This window comes from Ictidomys tridecemlineatus, chromosome 1, assembly GCF_052094955.1.
Source record: "Ictidomys tridecemlineatus isolate mIctTri1 chromosome 1, mIctTri1.hap1, whole genome shotgun sequence".
Classification (NCBI taxonomy): Eukaryota; Metazoa; Chordata; class Mammalia; order Rodentia; family Sciuridae; genus Ictidomys; species Ictidomys tridecemlineatus.
Genome location: NC_135477.1, coordinates 91,893,194 through 91,915,012, shown reverse-complemented (window position 1 = coordinate 91,915,012; position 21,819 = coordinate 91,893,194). Strand labels below are relative to the sequence as shown.

The following is a 21,819-nucleotide window of genomic DNA, read 5'->3' as shown; positions in this document are numbered from 1 at the left end:
TTGTCTACATTATGCCTTGTAAAAATTAAATTTGATATTTTAATGTATCTAAGCAAGTAAGTACTGAATGCCTTCTGGACTGAAATAAAATTTAAAATTCTTACTACCCATTCTGTTCAACACAGAATTAGAGGTGGGAGAAATGTATCCACACAAAATATGTGGCTTGTTTTGGTTTTCTCTTATTAGGCATAAATGAAGGGCATCTTAAAAGTATATAAACAAAATCCAAGACAACTAGTTGTGCATGCTTGTATGTTTTTAAGGAAGAGAAAATCATAATGAAGAAAAGATTTGAGGAAATATACTAATGTCATTAAAATATAATTGGACTTACAGGAACAATTACTGTGCTGTACTGTAAGGGGAGCTGTTGGCACATAAGAGCAAAGCACACGTATGAGCTCATCCACCAGCCTCGGCAAGACCCACTTCCAGCTAGAAGCAGTCATGTTTCAACACCTCCGATTCCCTAATGCTGACAAGCTAAACAACTTGTTTTGTCTCTGGGAGCTCTTCTCTGGTGATTAACTGCTTATGGTGAATACTAATTATATGAAAGTACAGTATTGAAGAAATAGTGCCCTATTTCCTCTACCTGCAGCCTCAACTTGTCTTTCAATCTAGAAGGTACAAGGCAGAGCCACTGCAAACCAGATCCAAGAAAGACATTCCCCTCCACTCCCACCCAAGTAATAAATATAACTCCTGATTTTGGTAAAGCACAGTTAACTGACAAGAAATCTCCATTTAACCCCTGGGCTCCAAACCCAATATAATGACAATAAAGTCAGTGTTTTAAAAGCTAGTAACAATCATACAGATAAATCTGCAGGAAGAGTTTGTGAATTAGTAAACTATCAGTGTCCTCAATTTCCTATGTCCCATGTTGAAAATTTACCCCAAATTGTCAGTTCTTAGGAACTGCACCTCAGATTAAAATCTTCTCACCAGGGAGTCTATAAGAATTTGTTCTTGTGTTTTAAATCCTAAGTGCTTGTTAAACCGCCAGCACTGCAAAATTAGAGACCATTAAACAATATAAGGCAGCAAGTGATTAAATCTACCAAATACACATTCAAAGCAGCTTAAGCTACTTTTTAATTAAAAATAAAATATCATTGGCTAAATTCAGATGTCTTAGCTACCCAGAAAAAGTTAGAAGGCTGTTCAAAATGCAAAGTGCTTCTGATAAGTCCATACATAAAAGGAGCCATAGGGTAGGGGGTGGGCTGGACAGGGAGCTTTGTGTGGTCCCTAAACCACATGGCAGGATGTCCCAATGCTGACCTGGTTCAGGCAGTGGACATTGAGAGGGAGTCTCAGCTGCACTGCAGGGTAAGGACTCCATGTGGCTGCTGATTAAGTAAGCTTTATTAGCAAAGGCCCCCAAGGAGACAGGGTGTTCCACCTTCTTGGCAGGGGAACAAGTTGAATAACAGCATCACAGGAAGCTAAGGCATTGGAGATGTATAGATGGCCAAAGGAAATGTTCATTCTATTTTTAAATACGGCTTAAGCTAATTGATAAACATTTCTCGAAATAATCACTAGCTTTGGGGGATGGAGGCATAGGGGCTTTTGAGTTAATGGGATCACTTGAGATTAAAAGAAAATCTTACTGTAAAGTTAGAAGTAAATAAACCTTGTAGCTTTAAGTTGTTCCTACTTGTTTAAAGTAAAGAAAAAGGGCCAGGGGGCTTAGTCAACTTCAGGCAGAAGGCCAAGATTCTGAAGATCAGACTTAAGGCTGGGATGATATCATTCACTCTGAAGTCTTGATTCTCTTTCTGAAGCATGAGAAAATTTACTGGTAAAACCTTACCTCACCCACAGTTTTCTTATTTTTAACTCTATTTTTTTTTCCTCTCAAGAATGATTTTCCAAATATGCATTCTGCCTTATATGTAAATGTTATGAATTTACTTTTAGCTTCAGAAATGGTCTTACCTAAGAAGCTTGCCCTAAAGTAAAGTACAGGCACTTGGTAGCTACTGGAATATAAGACATGATATTCATATTTAATCACTTCAGATGCTGCTGCAGTCTCCGTCGCTTCAGCATCATCCAAGGGTACCTCTAAAACCTCCTGAAAAAAAGCAAAAAGAAAACAAAACGCGTTGGTCAGAAAAAAAAAATAGTACTTACATGGAAAGGGTAAGATGAAATTTCCTTCTTGCAAAATAACAGTTAAATAAATATAGGACTATGAGGTAAGGAAAAGGGAGTTACCCATATTAATGTTTAACATTTGAGTCCTGGATAAATAGTAAAACCAGAAAACATTAGCAGTAAGTAATTCCAGATTGTTTTGGGTAGACAAAGCAGCTCTGGGTAAAGAAACAGGAAGGGGAAAAAAGATCTTTTGCAACAGCAACTCTAAAAATCTTTACTGTACAATTTTAGCAACAAGATGAGGGCTATACAAGCTACCTTCTTCCCTACCTGTGAAAGTTAAAAACATCCTAACAATTGAATGAGAGGCTGTGAAATGTCCCTAAAGATTCTATTGTACTTGCCAAAAGATGATTCATTGTGTGCTGAACAATTCCCAGTTCCATTTTGAATAAGAAAGTTATTTTACAAGAGGTTGAGTTTGTTAGGTATATTTGAAATCCTGATGATTCTGTTTTCTTCATTATTGTGCTATCTTTGGTATAGTTCCACAACAAATCTTGATTTATAATAGAGTAGATGGCAAACGTTAATGTCAAGTTAAGCAGGGTTTTATAAGTAGGATAGTCATTTCACTTCGCACTTAATTATTCTTATTGGTTGACTTTTTTTTTTTTTTTTTTTTTTTTTTAATGCAGGCTGGTTTCTTGTGAATGTATCTTGAGCCAGGCCAGCTGGTGCCAATAGTTCCAGGTTCTCTGAAGCCTGAGGCAGAGGGATCAATTGAGCCCAGGAGTTTTAGACCAGCCTGGGCAGCATAACCAGACTCCATTTCAAAACAACAACAACAACAAAAGGATCTTAAGGTTTAGAAGAAATTAATTGGACTCTTTGAATTAGAGTCTGATTCCATCCACAGGCACTTATTTATATGGGCTAAAGAATTTCCTTTGAAATTACTTTAGTTGAAGGAATGAAACAGGTGAGTTTGGCTTGTTTCTGCTTCTCATTAAAGCAATAACAGCAACAACGAACAATAGGAAAGATTTCAAACTTTATCAATATAAAATAAGGCTGCCTGTAGAGATAAGTAGAACCAGGACTGCTTTCCAGATCTGTGTCTCCTTTACTAATTCCCTGCTCACAGTCAGTTCATTGAGGAGATATTACTATGGATAAATCACAACAGGAGATATTTACAAAATATTTTTCACTAAATCCCAGTAAACACTATCAATTAAATACAATAATTTAAATAACCAGAGATATATCACTAAAATAAACATTCTAGACACAGAAAATTAATAGTGTCAAGAAAGAAGCTTTTGTTTGTTGTTTGTTTTTAATTTTCATTAGGCATGAGTATCTAGATCTTTACAACAATTCTTTTAATCCAGATTCTTTTTGTTCAATAACTGGGTTATTTAGCACTTATAACTTCTTTTCTTTTTCTTTTTTTTTTATTGATTTAAAAAAATGACAGTGGAATGCATTACAATTCTTATTACACATATACAGCACATTTTTTCATATAAAATTATATCCTGGTGTTTTGTTTTGGATCTTGAATGTCTCCTAAAAGCTGTGTATTGAAGGCTTGGTCACGAGCCTGTATGTAGCTCTGTTATGAGATGGCAGAAACCTTAGGTGGTGGGATCTAGTGGAAGAAAGTTATGTCAATGTAGAAATGCCTCTTAATGGGATATCAGGACCCCAGCATGTCCCTTCCCACAACCACCACCCCACTCCCCAATCACTATGACTTGAGCATTTTCCTCTGCCACATACTCCTTGACATGATATTCTGCATTGCCACAAGCCCAAAGTCAAGGAAACATGGACAGAAACATCTGAAACTATAAGCCAGAATAAATCTTTCCTTCTTACAAGTTGCTTTTCTCAGGCATTTTGTCACAGCAATGGAAAGCTCACTAATACACATAGTAATAATAATAATAATTTCAAACACTGCACTGCACAAATATAAAAAATAAAAAGTGAAATTCTCTTCATCCTAGCACTTCTCTAACTCAAATTTGTAATAATTTCTAATAAGCTAGTGTACATTTTTTAAGACATTTTTAGTTTGGGGCACACAAACACATATGCACACATACATACCTCCCCCACCCTGCACTCTCCAGTCAAACCATACTATATGGCCATTCTGCGACCTGTTGTCATGTCAGTGCTGTAGACTGATTCCTTTATTGTATTCTATTGTATGAATATAGTAAAGGAATTGTATGACTATGTCATGATTATTCTTGTTTATTTCACATATCCATATTGTTAGATATTTTATGTTGACTATACAGTTTTCTCCTATTACAAATAATGCTGCAATGAATATCCTAGCTCATATACCCTTATATACCTCTATTTTTCTATGGCACGTGCTCCTACAGGCAAAATCATTGTGTCAAAGAGTACGTGTATTTTAAATTTCAAGACATACTGCCAATCTGCCCTTAGAAAATGACTGTGTTAATTTATACTATTAAAAAATATGTCTGAGAATGTCCTTTTTCCCTATGCAATTAATACTGAATAGTAATATAGCACAATGAATTCCACTATTATGTATCATTAGAATGCACTAATAAAAAAATTTTAAATATCAAAAAACCAAAAAATAATACTGAATATTATGTTTTCAATTTTTGTCTACTTAATGAATTTTAAAATTTCAAGCTTTTGTTTTAATTTCTAATTTTTTGATTACCAGTGAAGGTGAACATCTAGTCTACAATTATTGGTTATTTGTATCTTCCATGATTTGCTTATTCTTATCCACTGCCTACCTTTTTTTATATTTAGTTTGTTAACATTTTTCTTGTTTAATTATATAATCACTTCATGTATCAAAAATAAGTTATTATTGAACATAAGTACATATGACTGCACCAGTTTTCTTCCAACTTGGTTTATTATAATTTTATCATAAAGTTTTTAAAATGTTTATGTAGTCAAATCTATGTATTTTCTATTTACACCTTCTGAGTTACATGCCTTCAATAGAAAGCAGGCTGCTGTGTCCCATCTTACTCTTAATAATTATAAAAATGTTAAATTCCTTTATTATATACAAGTTAAATTAACATTGACATTATTAATCCATCTGAATTTTGTTTTTTGTATATAGTACAAAGTAGATTTTTTTCCCAGATGCTTTCCAATAGTCTATCTTTTCCCCATGGATTTTAAATATTACCATTATCATAGTTTAGGGGTGTATCTATGGTTTATTCTCTTTTCAATCAGAATGGCTTAATTTTTTTAAAAAAATGATACCATCAAATATTTATGAAGTTGCTATATCATACATATACTGTCGGATGGAACATAATACAGCATAACCTCTCTGGAAAATCATAGTTAGTTTTTTGAAACTCTAAACATAATTACCATAACAACCTATCACTTGCACTCTTGGGCATTTTTCCCAGAAAACTGAAAAACCTGTACTTAACTGTTCATATTTTTTTTTTCAGAAGAGCCAACAACTTGAAACAGTTCAGATATCCATCAACAGGTCAATGGTTAAACAAACTATGGTACATCTATATCATACTATTTAGCAATAAAAAGGATCGAACCATTGACACACACACACAAACCTGCACAAATCTCCAGGGAATTATGATAAGCAATAAAAATCAATCCCAAAAGGTTAAATATAATTTGGATCCACTTATAAAACATTTTTGAACTGAGAAATTTTCTAAACAAAGAACAGAGAGTAGATTGGTGTCGACGGGGTAGAGTAAGGTGTGTCTGGTTACAAAAGGGCAAAATGAGAAATACTTGTGATGGAACTGAATACACTTGTGGTAAAATTATATAGATATAAGTACACACACAAGTACAAGGAAAACTGTGGAGACCCAAGTAAGAGCATGTCTACCATATAAATGTCAATATCTTAGACGTGTTATTACACCACAGTCTTATAAGAAGTTATCACTGGGGAAAACTAGGCAAAAGGTACATGGGATCTTTTTGATTACTTCTTATTACTACATGCAAATCCATAGCACTTTTACAAGAATTGATTTATAAAATCAAAAGCAAAGAAATATGCAATTTGAGGCTTGTTAAAAACTTAATAAATTTCTAAGACCTCAATGTGCTAAGAATATGGACAGCATAAGGATCATGTTAATAAAGGAACTCCAATGTCTGGGAGAATATAAGGAACAATAAATGTTGGCAAGGATGTCAGGGGAAAGGGACACTCATACACTGTTGGTGGGACTGAAAACTGGTGCAAGTAATTAGAAAAGCAGTATGGTGATTCTTCAGAAAACTTGGAATGGAACCACCATTTGACCCAGCTATCCCACTCCTTGGTTTATACCCAAAGGACTTAAAAATCAGCATTCTACAGTGACTCAGTCACCTCAATATTTATAGCAGCTCAATTCACAATAGCCAAACTATGGAACCAACCTAGATGACCTTCAATGGATAAAGAAAATGTGGTGTATATATACACAAGGGAATATTACTCATCCTTAAATAAGAATGAAATTATGGCATTTGCTTATAAATGGATGGAACTGGAAAGTATCATGCTAAGAGAAATAAGCCAATCACCAAAAACAAAGGCCAAATATTTTCTCTGATATGCAGATGCTAATTCACAATTAGGATAGGTGGTGGCTAGGGAAAAATACAGGTAATTTGCATTAGGCAGAAGAGTGTGAAGGGAGGGGAGGGGGGGTTGGGAGTAGAGAGGATAGTAGAATGAATCAGATATTATTACCCTGTTTTCATATATGATTACATGACTGGTGAGATTCTACATCATGTACAACATGTATGACATATCAAAATGCATTCTACTGTCACATATAACTAAGTAGAACAAATAAAAAAATACTGGAGAGTATTAAGTAGATGAAAGTGGTTAAAGAGGGATGATTGTTGTGGTTGCTCCATGGGTCCTTGGGTACTCAATGTAGTATTCTATCAATTTTTATAAATACTTAAATTCTCTAAAATTAAAAAAAGGTAAAAATATTCTGACACCATGTTATAGTATATAAAATCAGATAAATTTAATAATAAAAGGAACTTGAACCTGAATCTTTCCATCTAGCCCAACACTCTTTTGGTGGGGGCCGGGGGGTGAGGATGCTGGAAAGGGGCAGTTTACCACTGAGTTAGACCTCCAGTCCTTTTTACTTTTTATTTTGAGAGAGGTTCTAAGTTGCTTAGGGCTTCACTAGCTGCTTAGGCCGGCCTTGAACTTGTGATCCTCCTGCCTCAGCCTCCAGTCTCTAGGATTACGGGCCTGCTAGGATTACACCACGATTGGCAAGCCCAACACTCTTATCTTGGAGATACAAAGAAGTCTCAGAAAAGTTGCTGGTTTAACCAGTGCCCCTGGGTGGTCATAAACACCAGCAGGCCTAAAACTCAAGTCTACTAACACCGAAACAATTGCTATTTGTACTGTACTATGCCACTTCTTAACTATAACTCTCTTAATTTGTACTGATATTTCAAACCATAATATCAATATTAAATTAGTTTTAGTTTGCTAATATTTTATTATTTTTCTTTTATTATGTGGTTTTTAAAAGTTAAGTATATTTAATATTAATAATTATTGAAAAAGATGTCACAATATGTTCAATTTCTTCAAAATGTTGCTGTTTAATTAAATGAGAGGATACCTGTGTTTAGAAAATTACATTCATTCAAGGAGCTAAAAGATTAAGTGGTTCACATTAATTATAGAAACCTTGATTTTATTGAATTCAATTAACAATAAGTTGACAGTGATCTCTCATTTAGAAAATCTGATATGAATTAAGCTTTACAAGTAAATCCCATTAAATAGGGATCATGCTGAAGACACTTCGTAGATATTTTATTAAAAGCAAGCCCAAATAGTGTGTATTGGGTTTTGGAAAAGAGATCCGTATCTATATTTATCCTACAGGGAAAAATAATTGAAGGAAGAAAATCTTTTTTTTTTCACTAATAATCTCTATTACTATTACTGAGCAAACATAAGTAATGAGCTTTATTCATAATATCCCTTGAGGAAAAGAGTCAATTTGTTTATTTTTCACCAGCCAGGTCTTTAGTTCAAACCTACTATTAGTCAGGTAGAATCACAGCCAAGATGACAATGAGACTTCTTGGGGCAGCACTTGTTCTCGGCCAGTGTTTAGCTATATCTGAGTGGACATACAAACCTCCTAACCACAGTGGAATTGGTACTGTGTAATAAATGCTTCACTTGCTGATTTCCTATGCCAACATCCATTTAATATTTCCAAAAGTGATAAAGATTGATGAAGTCTTTTGACAAACCCACTAAAAAATCGATTTTTAAGAAAACAAAAGAATTTTGTTATAATATTAAGTGAATTATAAAAATAATTTGTGGGACTTAAGTAACTAGCACCTTTATATTCTATGGCTCATTATTTTTCCATAGGGTAGTCTTTTTCTCCTTCTTAACTCCTAGAGTGACTTTTTTCTGTGTCTTTTGAGTAAGTAACGGTCACAAGAACTTTTGCAAGCCATGCTATTCTCTTAGCAACTGTAAATGTTCTACCTGATACATAAAGAAAGTGCTCCACACAAGGCAGGCATAGGTCTGACAGCATATAGGGCAACACTGAAAGACAGTGGTCACAAGATGACCCCCACAATAGCATTTTAGTGAAGTTCCCCCTTTACCAATAATATCATCACCACTGCTGCTGATTTTTAAAAAAGGAAAAAGCGAAGTGCCTTTCTTTGCTTTGCTCTCTCTGCTACATCAGAAGGGAGTGAATTAGCATCAGCATTGCCTATGTAGATTCCCACTGAGAGGAAGAATCTGTCTCCTGTGCAGGATTAAGTCCTTCTCTGCAGACTGGCATGCTCAAGGGCAAGGCAGGAGGGAGGGGACACAGAAACCTACCAGAGCACATCTGTCAGTTCTCTGGATGTTTGCAGCTGGCTCCATTGTGCTTCTTAGGCCCTGTTTCCTTTAAGACCACACAGGAGTCAGCAAGGCAGCTAATGCCTGGAGCTGGGCAGCTAGCAAACAGGCTGAGTGGAGGGTGCTTCCATGGAGAAGGCTGTCCGATTCAGTGCAGGAGAACACAGATTGTCTGGCATGTGAAAATAGTAATAATGCTTAACAGCACTTAGTGTATGTTAAGGGAAATTAGTACTTTAATATATATCATTGTTTTCCTAGAAAATAACAGAATGACTGAGAAGGACTTTTTAAAAGGTAGGGTCTCCTCATCTACTTTTAGATGAGGAGACCCTACCTTTCAACATGAAAGAATTAGCAAGATGAGGGATTTGAAAATCAGAAATTCCTCATGTCAATCATGAATGACTAAAGGAAGAGGAAAAGATTTTTTAGGTACTTGGAGCTTCACAAATCCATAAATATTTTCTCTTCATAATTACCCTGAAGAGAAAACATCAGTTGTAAGAGCTTTTAGTTTTTCTAAAGCTATGGATTGTGTTATGTCCTTTGTTCCTTGCTCTAGGAAAAAAAAAACAAGGTCACCCAGCAACTAAGAAACTTGGCCAAAACACAAATCTAACTCTCAGTTTCAAGTTTAGGGATCTTTCACTCTGCCCAAACCATCAGATTTTAAAGTGATGTGTTCCTGGGCTCCACCCCTAAAATTCTGTTTCAGTAGTTGTGGAGTGGAACATTAGAACCCACCTACTAAAAATGTTGATGATGTTAATGTGAATGGCCAATGGACTATTCCAAATAGCCTTGTCTCACTTACATGTGGAGGTGTCCACTCTGTCTCTTTGCCCTTGCACTCTATGGGAGTACAAAGGGATTCTGCAGCTATGGAATTCTAAAGTCAGGGAAGCCCTGTCAACAAGAAGCCAAATTATGCCACAAGCCAGTTTCCCTTCACTAGCCATTCAGGAGCACTGTTATCTGATTTGCTCCCCTCTTAGAGGGAACACAATGCATACCACCAACTTAGGTCTTCCACCATCACCCACCTCACAGTTCACTGCTTCTTTCCTTTATTTGCTCCTCTCCAAAAACACTCCCTCATTTTGTCCTTTTCCTTCTAATTGATTAATTTATTCTTGCTGAAGTATTAAAGGCCATTAATGGCTTAGTAGGTTATTCCTTTATCAATTACTATATTCAACAGCAGATATGTGACTAATAACCCTAATCAATAGGAATCATTAATAGTGAAATTTAGGGTGCCAAAGTGGAATAAATTTTGTACAATGCATGTAACCACCAATGTGTGAGACTTGACTTATAAGGTATTCTATGTTTTAACTCCAGAGCTAAAAAATTCTTCTTGGTTACCTTGCTACAGGGTAAATCAGTTTCCACCAGATTTATCCTTGCAGAAAATTAAGAACCAAGAGTCATCATTATTTTACATAATATCCTCTCAAAAATACGAAGAAATGTATTATCTTCAGATTTCTCTTTTTCATATTAAACAATCCTAGTTCTTCTATTTTTTTTCTTTTAAATAGCTCCAGTTACACAGATCTGCAGACTTTTTTTTTTTAAAGGGCCAGACATTAAATATTTTAGACTGTGGGCCATAAGGTCTTTGAAACTGTAGTATGAAAGCAGCCAGTGGCAACAGGTAAACAATAGACACAGCTGTATGCCAATGTCATTCTATGTAGAAAAATAGGCTGCAACCCATAGACATTAGTTTATCTACCCCTGTAACTTCATCTGAGGCTCTGTTTAATTTCATTTTATTGCATTTTTATAAGCTGGAAGCAGAACCTTATTAAAGGACCTGTCTCCACTTGGTGAACTTTTTCCACTTTTGCATTTTTTCTCATCTCAGGATGTTACATTAAATTTCCTGAGGGGATACGAAATTCTAAGCCCTAGTAAAGATGATGATAATTAAATCAAATGGGCTGCAGTTTGTTTGAAGCCATTTTGTAAAGGAAGATAGTACTATGCTAAATTAGACAAGTGAGATTTTTAAATGTCTAGATGTATAAACTACAAAGTTTATCTGAATAAACTTCTATATTCAAATCCAGAAATGAGTAAATTTCATTGTCAAAGAGTAAAGATGATAAGATCAACAGACAAGGTTTGTAGTCATTTTGTATGGCTGTGATCCTAAAGCAGGTACATAAGAAGTATCATGGAATAGGCATAGTGGTTCAGGCCTAAAACTGCAGTGACTTGAGACGCTGAGGCAGGAGAATAGCAAGTTTAAGGTTAACCTAAAAACTTAGCAAGACCCTGCCTCAAAATTAAAAAAAAAAAAAATAGAAAGGGCATGGATATATATCTAAGTGGTAGAGTGTCTGGGTTCCATCCTCATTAACCAACTGCCCACCCCAACCCCAGCTCCTGCCAAGAAGAAACAAACAAATATACATCACAGGTAGGACTCTCCAAAGAACTCCTCTAAAGAACCTTTGGGAGAAAGCATTTGTTCCTTCCCTATCCTCAAAACTGTTTCTGAATTATGTGGATGTGAAGAGGGGTTTATTTGTTCACTTGCTTTTTACCTAGGAAATCCTTTAGATTACCACAAATACCTACCAAGTGCCAGACACTGTGCTTGTGCTAGAACAAAGATGTGGTTTTTGCTTTTAAATAATACAATCTCAGCAGAAAGGGGAGCAAAATTAAGTCTCCATTTTTCTACTGGGGTAAAAGGGACATTCAAAATCTCAGATAAGGGCTGGGTTTGTAGCTCAGTGGTAGAATGCTCACCTAGCACATGCAACATGTGCGAGGCCCTGGGTTCAATCTTCAGCACCACATAAAAATAAGTAAATAAAATAAAGGCATTGTGTCCAACTACACCTAAAAAAATAAATATTTTTAAAAATCTCAGATAAAAAAACTAGATTTTAAAGAAGTACAGCATAGACAGAAATGAAAATGGCATGGGATTTGAAGTTGGACTTGGGTTGAATTCTTGACTCTGTGACTTATGGAATGGGAGGATGGTTTAAACTTTCTGCTCCTCAGCTTCTTCACTTGTTTCTACACCTTCTCCTCATATTTCCCTTGTTTGATGTATATTAAACAAGATGATATGTAGAAATACCTGTTACATAGTAGGAAGAGTGATTTGTTTATTCATTCATCTGACAAATATTATAAGGTACCTTCTGTTTTCTAGATCAAGGGCCCCCATATATTTTCTTAAAGGACCAAAAAGTAAGTATTTGAATTTTATATACTCTGTGTCTTTGTCAAAACCACTCAACTTTGCCACGATAGCATAAAAGCAACCTAGATGATATGTGAATTTGTGAATGTGGCTTTGTTCCAACAAAAGGCTATTTATAAACACTAAAATTTAAGTTTCATATAATTTTAATGTGTCATGAAATATTCTACTTTTGATTCTTCTTTAACCATATAAAGTATGAAATCTATTCTTAGCTTGTAGGCAGTATAAAAATAGGCAGCAGGCCATCATCATTGGCCAATCCCTGTTCTAGAGACTGTCCTAGGATCTGGGAAAAGAGGGAGAACAATAGCAATATCATACCCAAATCTGAGGAAACACATTAAACAAATAATCATACAGATAAATATAAAATTATAATTATGAGCTGAGGCTGGGGCTCAGTGGTAAAGTGCTTGCCTGGCATGTGCGAGGCCCTGAGTTCAATACCCAATATCACCAAAAAGAAAAAAAAATCACAGTTATAACAAATTCTATTTGAGAAATATGTGTGAGTGTGTATGTGTGTGTATATAATTTTACCTCATCTATAAATTTTATTTGTGAGATTTTAATCTTTTTTTTATTCCAGTTCTTTCAAGTATACTAGTTTTATGGACAACTGACCAGTAGAATATCTTAATTACCCTGCCCCAAGGATTATTTTTAGTTCAATGAGCATGCCACCTACTCAGATGTTTAGGAACTGTTTTTGTCCAAGTTCATTAGGTTGCCCAATTCTGATCACATAGACTTTTTCCCACTTAAGCTTCTACCTAACAAACTTACTGCAGCAGCCCACTAAAAGTCTCTGCCTGTACTTTCTTCTGCTCATTGCATTTCTTTTTGCCACCAGCAAGCTTTTTTTCTAAGTTTTACACATACACATATACATATGTGTACATATGTGCATCTGCTTGCATGTGTGCAGTCTTCACATGTACACATTTATCCAACTAATGTAATATTGAACATCTACCATGTGAAAGGCATGGTGCTGGCTCTAGATATTGTTGGCAAACAAAACAGTTATGGTCTTTGCTCTCAAAGAGCTTACAGCTAGAGCAAATCACTGTATGACCAATTATTTAATTGGAGTGTTGAAAGTGCTATAAGAATGTAAGATGCATCTGGGGGGCCTTATCTGGTTGGAGCCATGGAAAAGCTTTTCTTACAGAGCACACATATATTGTTTGGAATGTGAGTGAGCTTCTGTCTGTCTTATTCACTCATAAATCCCAAGCATCTTGAGCAGGTCCTGGCAAACAGTAGGCATTCTCAATATTTGTTGAATGACATAAATAAATGGAATGAATATAAACAGTTGCCATTTTGATTCTACATAAGTCTCTAAATGTTTTTTATTGTGATTCTTGGATTCCAAATATTCATTACTCATCCCTAACATGTATATTTACCTCTTGAATAATTATGAACTCATATTTATGTCATATACCGTGTATATTATAAAATTTATTAACAGGGAAAATTTTTAAATAGAATACAAAAGATCATGGAAAAATATTTTCAAAATAATTAATTAGGTGATGCTGTGGGTATTGATAGAAGTAGCGCTCCCACTCAACTCTTTGTTCTCAGTAACAAACAACCTTGTTTAGCTCCTCATCCTCATCCCCCCACTGACCTTGCCCATTTTGCTCTCAGATTTCTGGGCCAGTGGTTGTGGTGGAAGAAAGTTGCAGAAATGGTGATTTGAAGGTAGCCACTGAAAAGTTAGCACCTCAAAATAGTCACACATATATGTAACCTATAATTGAGCACATAGATACTTGGTTTTCCTCAGGTACCTGGCTCCAGAACTAGGACTGCTGAGCAGCATGCCAGACCTGATCATGATCCTAAATGGTCAGAGACTTGGAAACCAAATGGCTGGATCTGATGTGCCCAATAGTTCTGCCTCTTGCTCCAGCACTGGGAGCAGCAGCTTTAACTCTGAGTCTGAAGAGTCAGAGGTGATTTTTTTTTTCCTGAATAAAATCCCCAGTCTAAATTGTACATAGGCAAAGATGTCTGGGTTCCAAATGTGTAAATCCAACAACAAATAAAGGGTCATAGAGACAGAAAGTTATTTTAGTTCTTAAGATTCAGGTAATATTTTGCCAATAATATTTAAATGAGAACAACTTGATCAAATATGCAAATTTTTGTTTCGTTTTGTTCAAAATCCTGATTATGATATGGCATTTCTTAGGTCTGAATTCAGTTCTTTTCCCATTTTTTTGATAGGTGATTTTAATGATTACAATGAATAAAAAATCCAGTAATTCACATGGAAGAAATATATCACTGGTTGTGTTTAGCAAATCATAGTTCATATTTCAATCCTCTTCTCCATTTGGAAGAGCTTGGTCTTCATGTTCTGGCTGCTTTTCAAAGGGCGCTGCTAGTCAACAATCACTTCATTACTATCATTAGACAAAACATACACAGACATTGACAGTCATCATTAATAATAGCTAACATAGTTCCACATTTAAAATGATGTCCTTAATTTCAAATTTGGAAAGCCAAATTTTGAAAGATTTGATTAGATTGTTTTATATTCCATCATGTTTTTGCTCACTGGGATATTTTGTAGAAATCTTTAAAAACCTATAGTTTGATTAATCCATGAAACATGAAGGTATGGAACACTTTCAAATTCATTCTATGAAGTTAGTATTATACTCATATCAAACGCAAATAAGGACACAACAAGAAAGAAAGCTACAGATCAACATCCCTGATGGACTTAAATGCAAAAATTCTTAATAAAATAGTAACTAATCATATTCCACAGTATATTAAGAAGATTGCACATAAAATTGGTTTTATTCCAGAGTTGCAAGGATGGTTTAACATACACAAATCAATAAATGTAATTCATCACATAAATAGAAAAAGTACAAAAATCACATAGTCATTTCAATAGATGCAGAGAAAGCATTTGACAAAATTCAGCACACATTCATAATAAAAAATACTGAAGAAACCAGGGATAGTAGGAACCTACCTTGACATCATAAAGGCTATATACAACAAACCCAAAGTCAATATCACAGTGAATGGGGGAAAACTGAAAGCATTTCCTTTAAAATATGGAACAACACAAAACCATCCACTATTCCTATTCAAGACAGTAGTAGAAATTCAAGGCAGGGCAATTTGGCAAGAGAAGAAAATAAAAGAGATAAAAAATACAAAAGGAAAAAGTCAAATGATTACTGTTTGCAGTTGATATGATCCTATATTAGAAGATCCACAAAACTCCACCAGAAAACTTCTAGAGCCAGTAAACAAATTCAGCCAAGTAGCAGCTTACACAATCAACATACAAAATCAATAGCTTTCCCACATGCCAATAATAAATCTGTTGAGAAAGAAATCAGGAAAAGTATTGCACTCATAATGACCTAAAAAAATAAAATATCTAGGAAAAAATATAATTGAGGAGGAGAAAGACCTATACAGTTAAAACTACAGAACACTGAAAAAAAAAAAACAAAACAAAGAATACACAACAGATGAAAAGACCCCCTCAAGTCCATGGATAAGCAGAATATCATTGAAATGACCATATTACCAAAAGCAACAGATTCAATGCAATCCCCATCAAAATACCAATGATTTTCATACAATTAGAAAAAAACAGTCCTAAAACTCATGAGAAAGAAAGAAGACCCAGAATAGTCAAAGCAATTCGAAGTCAAAAAACTAATGCTGGAGGCATTTCAATACTTGACTTCAAATTATATGACATTTATGGTAACAAAAACTGTGGTACTGGCACAAAAACAAGCACATGGACCAAGGGAACAGGATAGAAGACATAGAAACAAATCAAGACAAACACATTCATGTTATCCTTGACAGAGGTGCCAAAAACATACACTGGAGAAAAGTCAGCCTTTTAAACAAATGGTTTTGGGGAAACTGGCTATCCATATGTAGAAGAATGAGACTAGATCCTTATCTCTCATTCTGCACAAAAGTCAACTCAAAATGTATGACCTAGAAATTAGATCAGAAACTATGCAACTCCTGAAAGAAAATGTAAGGTGAACACGACAACATATAGGCACAGGCAAGAACTTCCTCAATCAGATTCCTAAAACTCAGGGAATAATGCCAAAAACTAATAAATGGGATGGCATCAAATCAAAAAGCTTCTTGGTGTTTATTCTAAATAATTAAAGATAGTGATTCATGCATACTCATGTTTATAGCAGTACAATTCACCATAGCCAAACTATGGAACCAGCTTAGGTATCTGTCAATGGATAAATGGATAAAGAAAATGTGGTATATTTATAGAATGGAGTTTTATTCGGCCATAAAGAAAAATGAAACTATGTCATTTGCAGGAAAATGGATGGAAATAAGTGAAATAAGCCAAACTCAGAAAGTCAAGGATCATATGTTTTCTCTCACAAGTGGAGGCTATAGAGGAAAAAGAATGGGTATGTTTGAGTCAGCTTTACATTGCTGTGACCTAAACACTCAACAAGAACAACTTAGAGGAGAAAAATTTTATTTTGGCTCACCGTTTCAGAGGTTCAGTCTATGGTCAATGGACTCCATAGCTCTGCTCCCAAGGTGAGGCAGAACATCATGATGAAAGGATGTGGCCTGGCTCAGGAAAGTATTCAGGACATGGCAACAAGGAAGCAGAGAGAGCACTCTGCTCATCAGGGACAAAATATAAATCCCAAACACATGTGTTCAGTGACTAACTTCCTCTAGCTACACCCTACCTGTCTATGGTTATCACCCAGTAATCAGTAAATTAATCCACTGATATGGATTACCTGATCAGTGGATTAATACATTGAAAGATTATATTTCTCATAATCTAACCATTGCATTTTGTCATACATGAGCTTTTGCGGGACATCTTATATCTAAACCATACAGGGGATCTCATGAAAATTACAGGGAGATCAGTAGGGTAGAGGAAAATAACCAGGAAGGAAAAAGAGTGGAGGAAAAGGGGAAACACTGAGGAATGATATTGGCCAAATTACATTGTTATATGATGTTCACGTATGAATATGTAACTATGAATCCCTACATTATCCCAATGTATAATTATAATGTACCAATAAAAATATGAAAAAACAATAAAATAAAACCCCTAGTCTAACAAGTTGGAGTTGCATGAACTGAAACTGGATGCGACCATCAGAGTAAATCCAGGGCATAGATAAACTGCAATGAACAGAGAATACTGAATGGATTGAGGGCATCCTTGTTAGCTTTTTCCTAACTTCTGGATCCTGGTTTCTTTTTAGATGACTTGAGTAACATATATGATACTTGATCTTCTGAAAAATAAATAGAGTGCAGATATCAAACATGAATCCATATTTAAATATTAGTAAAGCTTAATTTTTTAAAAAAAATCAAAGTAAATATAAATACAATTTCTTATGTTATTTTGCACATCTGAACATGTTATTTTGCAAACCCTCTGGGAATGTGGATTCACCTTAAAGACTATACTGGTGGCCCAGACCATTGTTAAAATTATGAAAAAGGCAAAATTGATCCTCTGCATCTTGCTTTTCAAAATCTGGTTCTCCTCTTACAGCACAAAGCTCTTAAATTCAGCCTTCAGTCCTCAAATCTGATCTTCACAAGAAAGGGCCTGATAAATTCACCAATATTAAATGTCACAAATAGGACAGAGTGATCCTACCAATAGTCTGCATCTTAAGAGAAGTTCCTTGAACAGAGAAAACCTAATGAATCACCAACCAGGTTTCTTTAACAAGTGAGTGCAGTATGTGGGGTAGGTGGATATTGTCAGTGATTTTCCTGACACCCTTTGGAACATGCCCTGAGGGTTACTTCCTCCTGTACTAGGGAGAGATCAATCATATCAATGACTGTGCAAAGAGTAATGTAAGTATCACCAGTACCTCCTGATCACCCTGAGGTGGCAGAAAACACTCCTAGAAGGAACTGTGTTTGAATTCCAAATGCTGGACCCCAAGTCTCCTTCCCTGTTACCAAACTGGACATTCTACCACATTTTCTGTTTGCAATGCTAATGAAAAATCAACATTCAACAGAAGAAGAAAATTTAAAAAGTTTAAGCTGATAATACTGAATTAATGTATTTTCCTGGTTACTTATAATGGCAAAGAATTATTTGCATAGTAAGAAAAATGCTAATTTTATTAAAGTGCTATTAGATGAGGCTTTTAGACTAACTTCCAGCACCCTAAAAAATTATACGAGTGACTTGATTTGTCAGTTCTAACCTCTTTGGAATCATTTGCCTGCATAGTTGCCACACTTGGAGAGAAAAAAACAAATCCAGAACTGACTTGTTTCCTAAATGAATTGGGAAGTTGTCATTAAGAAGCATCTGCTACTTTATTGCACTCATGTAAAAGCATTCTTGTGCCTCTATAACGGACTATTGAGCAGATGTTTTAGAGCACTATACCCACAGCAATACGTGTATCATAAAAAAGATAAGGACTTACAACATAATTAATGATTTCAGATCCTCCATAAATGAATTTCACTTTTTTAATGGATTAAAAGTTGTGTCAAGAACTTCAACTTCTAACTTAAGCAATTTACTTTCAAGAAAGTGAAGACAAAATTGTATACAGCTTTAAATAACAAAGGGTCAGACTTAGTCTTAAAACAAACATGAGAAAATCTAAGAGTACAGACAAAATCACTCTACCTCCTTCCCACACATCAGCCAGAGAATTTGCCATTGCAAATCAATTTCCTTGCGTTTTAAAGGCCCTTAAGTCAGAAGAATATGTCTTTTCTCTGAGAATAGGGCATTAAAATAATTTGTCAGCCAAAATTTCTTAAAATGTAGCTGAGATTTTTAAGCTGACAGTGGGCTCATAGCATGGGAGACAAGAACAGGACCCTGGGCAGCAGCAGGAAGCAAGAAGTATATGTGGTGGTTATAAACTAGTAACATGTTCCTGTTATTTTAATAAAGTGTACTACCTTTAACAGAAGAAATTTTAAAACACACACAAAAAAGTGGTTAACAACCCCATGAAAATTTTCCAAAAGACTGTTCTTTAATCCAAGAACAAGATTCCGTTTCATGAAATAATTTGAGGAGAATTGGTGTTAGTTCTTCTTTGAAGGTCTGGGAGAACTTGGCTGAGAATCTATCTGGTCCTGGGCTTTTCTTTGTTGATAGGCTTTTGATGGTACCTTCAATTTCATTGCTTGAAATTGACTTGTTTGAATTTTCTGTGTCCTTCTTTTTTTTTTTATTGTTGGTTGTTCAAAACATTACATAGTTCTTGATATATCATATTTCACACTTTGATTCAAGTGGGTTATGAACTCCCATTTTTACCCCGTATACAGATTGCAGAATCACATTGGTTACACTTCCATTGATTTACATATTGCCATACTAGTGTCTGTTGTATTCTGCTGCCTTTCCTATCCTCTACTATCCCCCCTCCCCTCCCCTCCCCTCCCCTCTTCTCTCTCTACCCCCTCTACTGTAATTCATTTCTCCCCCTTGTATTATTTTTCCCTTTCCCCTCACTTCTTCTTGTATGTAATTTTGTATAACCCTGAGGGTCTCCTTCTATTTCCATGCAATTTCCCTTCTCTCTCCCTTTCCCTCCCACCTCTCATCCCTATTTAATGTTAATCTTCTTCTCCTGCTCTTCGTCCCTACTCTGTTCTTAGTTACTCCCCTTATATCAAAGAAGACATTTGGCATTTGTTTTTTAGGGATTGGCTAACTTCACTTAGCATAATCTGCTCTAATGCCATCCATTTCCCTCCAAATTCTATGATTTTGTCATTTTTTAATGCAGAGTAATACTCCATTGTGTATAAATGCCACATTTTTTTATCCATTCGTCTATTGAAGGGCATCTAGGTTGCTTCCACAGTCTTGCTATTGTGAATTGTGCTGCTATGAACATCGATGTAGCAGTGTCCCTGTAGCATGCTCTTTTTAGGTCTTTAGGGAATAGACCAAGAAGGGGAATAGCTGGGTCAAATGGTGGTTCCATTCACAGCTTTCCAAGAAATCTCCATACTGCTTTCCAAATTGGCTACACCAATTTGCAGTCCCACCAACAATGAACAAGTGTACCCTTTTCCCTACATCCTCGCCAGCACTTATTGTTGTTTGACTTCATAATGGCTACCAATCTTATTGGAGTGAGATGGTATCTTAGGGTGATTTTGATTTGCATTTCTCTGACTGCTGGAGATGGTGAGCATTTTTTCATGTACTTGTTGATTAATTGTATGTCCTCCTCTGAGAAGTGTCTGTTCAGGTCCTTGGCCCATTTGTTGATTGAGTTATTTGTCATCTTATTGTCTAATTTTTTTAGTTCTTTGTATACTCTGGATATTAGGGCTCTATCTGAAGTGTGAGGAGTAAAGATTTGTTCCCAGGATGTAGGCTCCCTATTTACCTCTCTTGTTTCTTTTGCCGAGAAAAAACTTTTTAGTTTGAGTAAGTCCCATTTGTTGATTCTAGTTATTAACTCTTGTGCTATGGGTGTCCTATTGAGGAATTTGGAGCCCGACTCCACAGTATGTAGATCATAGCCAACTTTTTCTTCTATCAGACGTCATGTCTCTGATTTGATATCAAGCTCCTTGATCCATTTTGAGTTAACTTTTGCGCATGGCGAGAGAAAGGGATTCAGTTTCATTTTGATGCAAATGGATTTCCAATTTTCTATGTCCTTCTGATTCAATTTGGAATCAATTGAATGTTTCTAGAAATTTGTCAGATTTTCTATTTTATTGGAGTATAAATTTTCAAAATTGTTTCTGATTATCATATAGATGATAGTGTGTCTGTGGTGATATTCCTTTTTGCATCATGAATTTTAGTGATTTGAGTTTTTTCCTCTCTTATCATTAGAGTTTATGAATTTTATTTATTTTTTAAAGAACCAACTTTTTGTTTCATTGATTTTTAAATTTTTTTCTTTCAATTTTATTAATTTTGGCTTTGATTTTAATTATTTCCTATCTTCTACTGTTTTTGGTTTTGATTTGTTCTTTTACTAAGACTCTGAGATATAATATTAAGTTATTTAGTGACTTTGTATTCTTTAAATGAATGAGCGCAATGCAATGAACTTTCCTCTTAGAACCACCTTCATTGTGTCCCAGAGATTTTGTTATTTGCTATTCTCATTTACTTCTAAGTACTTTTTTATTTCACCCCTGATTTTGTCAGCTGTACATTGGTCATTCAATAGCATATTATTTAGTCTTCAGGTGTTAGAGTAGCTTCTATTTTTTATTTTATCATTGATTTCTGATTTTATTCCATTAATATCTGATATAATGCAAGGTATTATCTCTTTTTTTGATACTTGCTAAGAATTGCTTTGTGGCTTAAGATGTGGTCTATTTTAAAGAAGGTCTGTGTGCTGCTGAGAAGAAAGTGTATCCAGTCGTTGATGAATAAATTATTCTATATATGTCTGTTAAGTCTAAATTATTATGCAGTAGGTTTCTTTATTTGCATTGCTCTGACAAC

The 21,819-nt window shown here is 35.1% G+C and overlaps 1 protein-coding gene across 14 annotated transcripts in view; it reads right to left on the bottom strand.

Annotated features, from left to right (window-relative positions):
- Positions 1 to 21,819, bottom strand: part of Atg10 (autophagy related 10) — a 263,608-nt gene that overhangs the window by 103,863 nt on the left and 137,926 nt on the right. For 13 of the 14 annotated variants that reach the window (XM_078044575.1, XM_078044561.1, XM_078044590.1 and 10 more), the window contains one exon: positions 1,951 to 2,089. In XM_078044575.1, the coding sequence (XP_077900701.1) occupies positions 1,951 to 2,089 (139 nt within the window). Of the gene's footprint in view, positions 1 to 1,950; positions 2,090 to 9,043; positions 9,237 to 21,819 lie in introns of all 14 variants that reach the window. The other variant, XM_078044607.1, reaches the window with a different exon arrangement.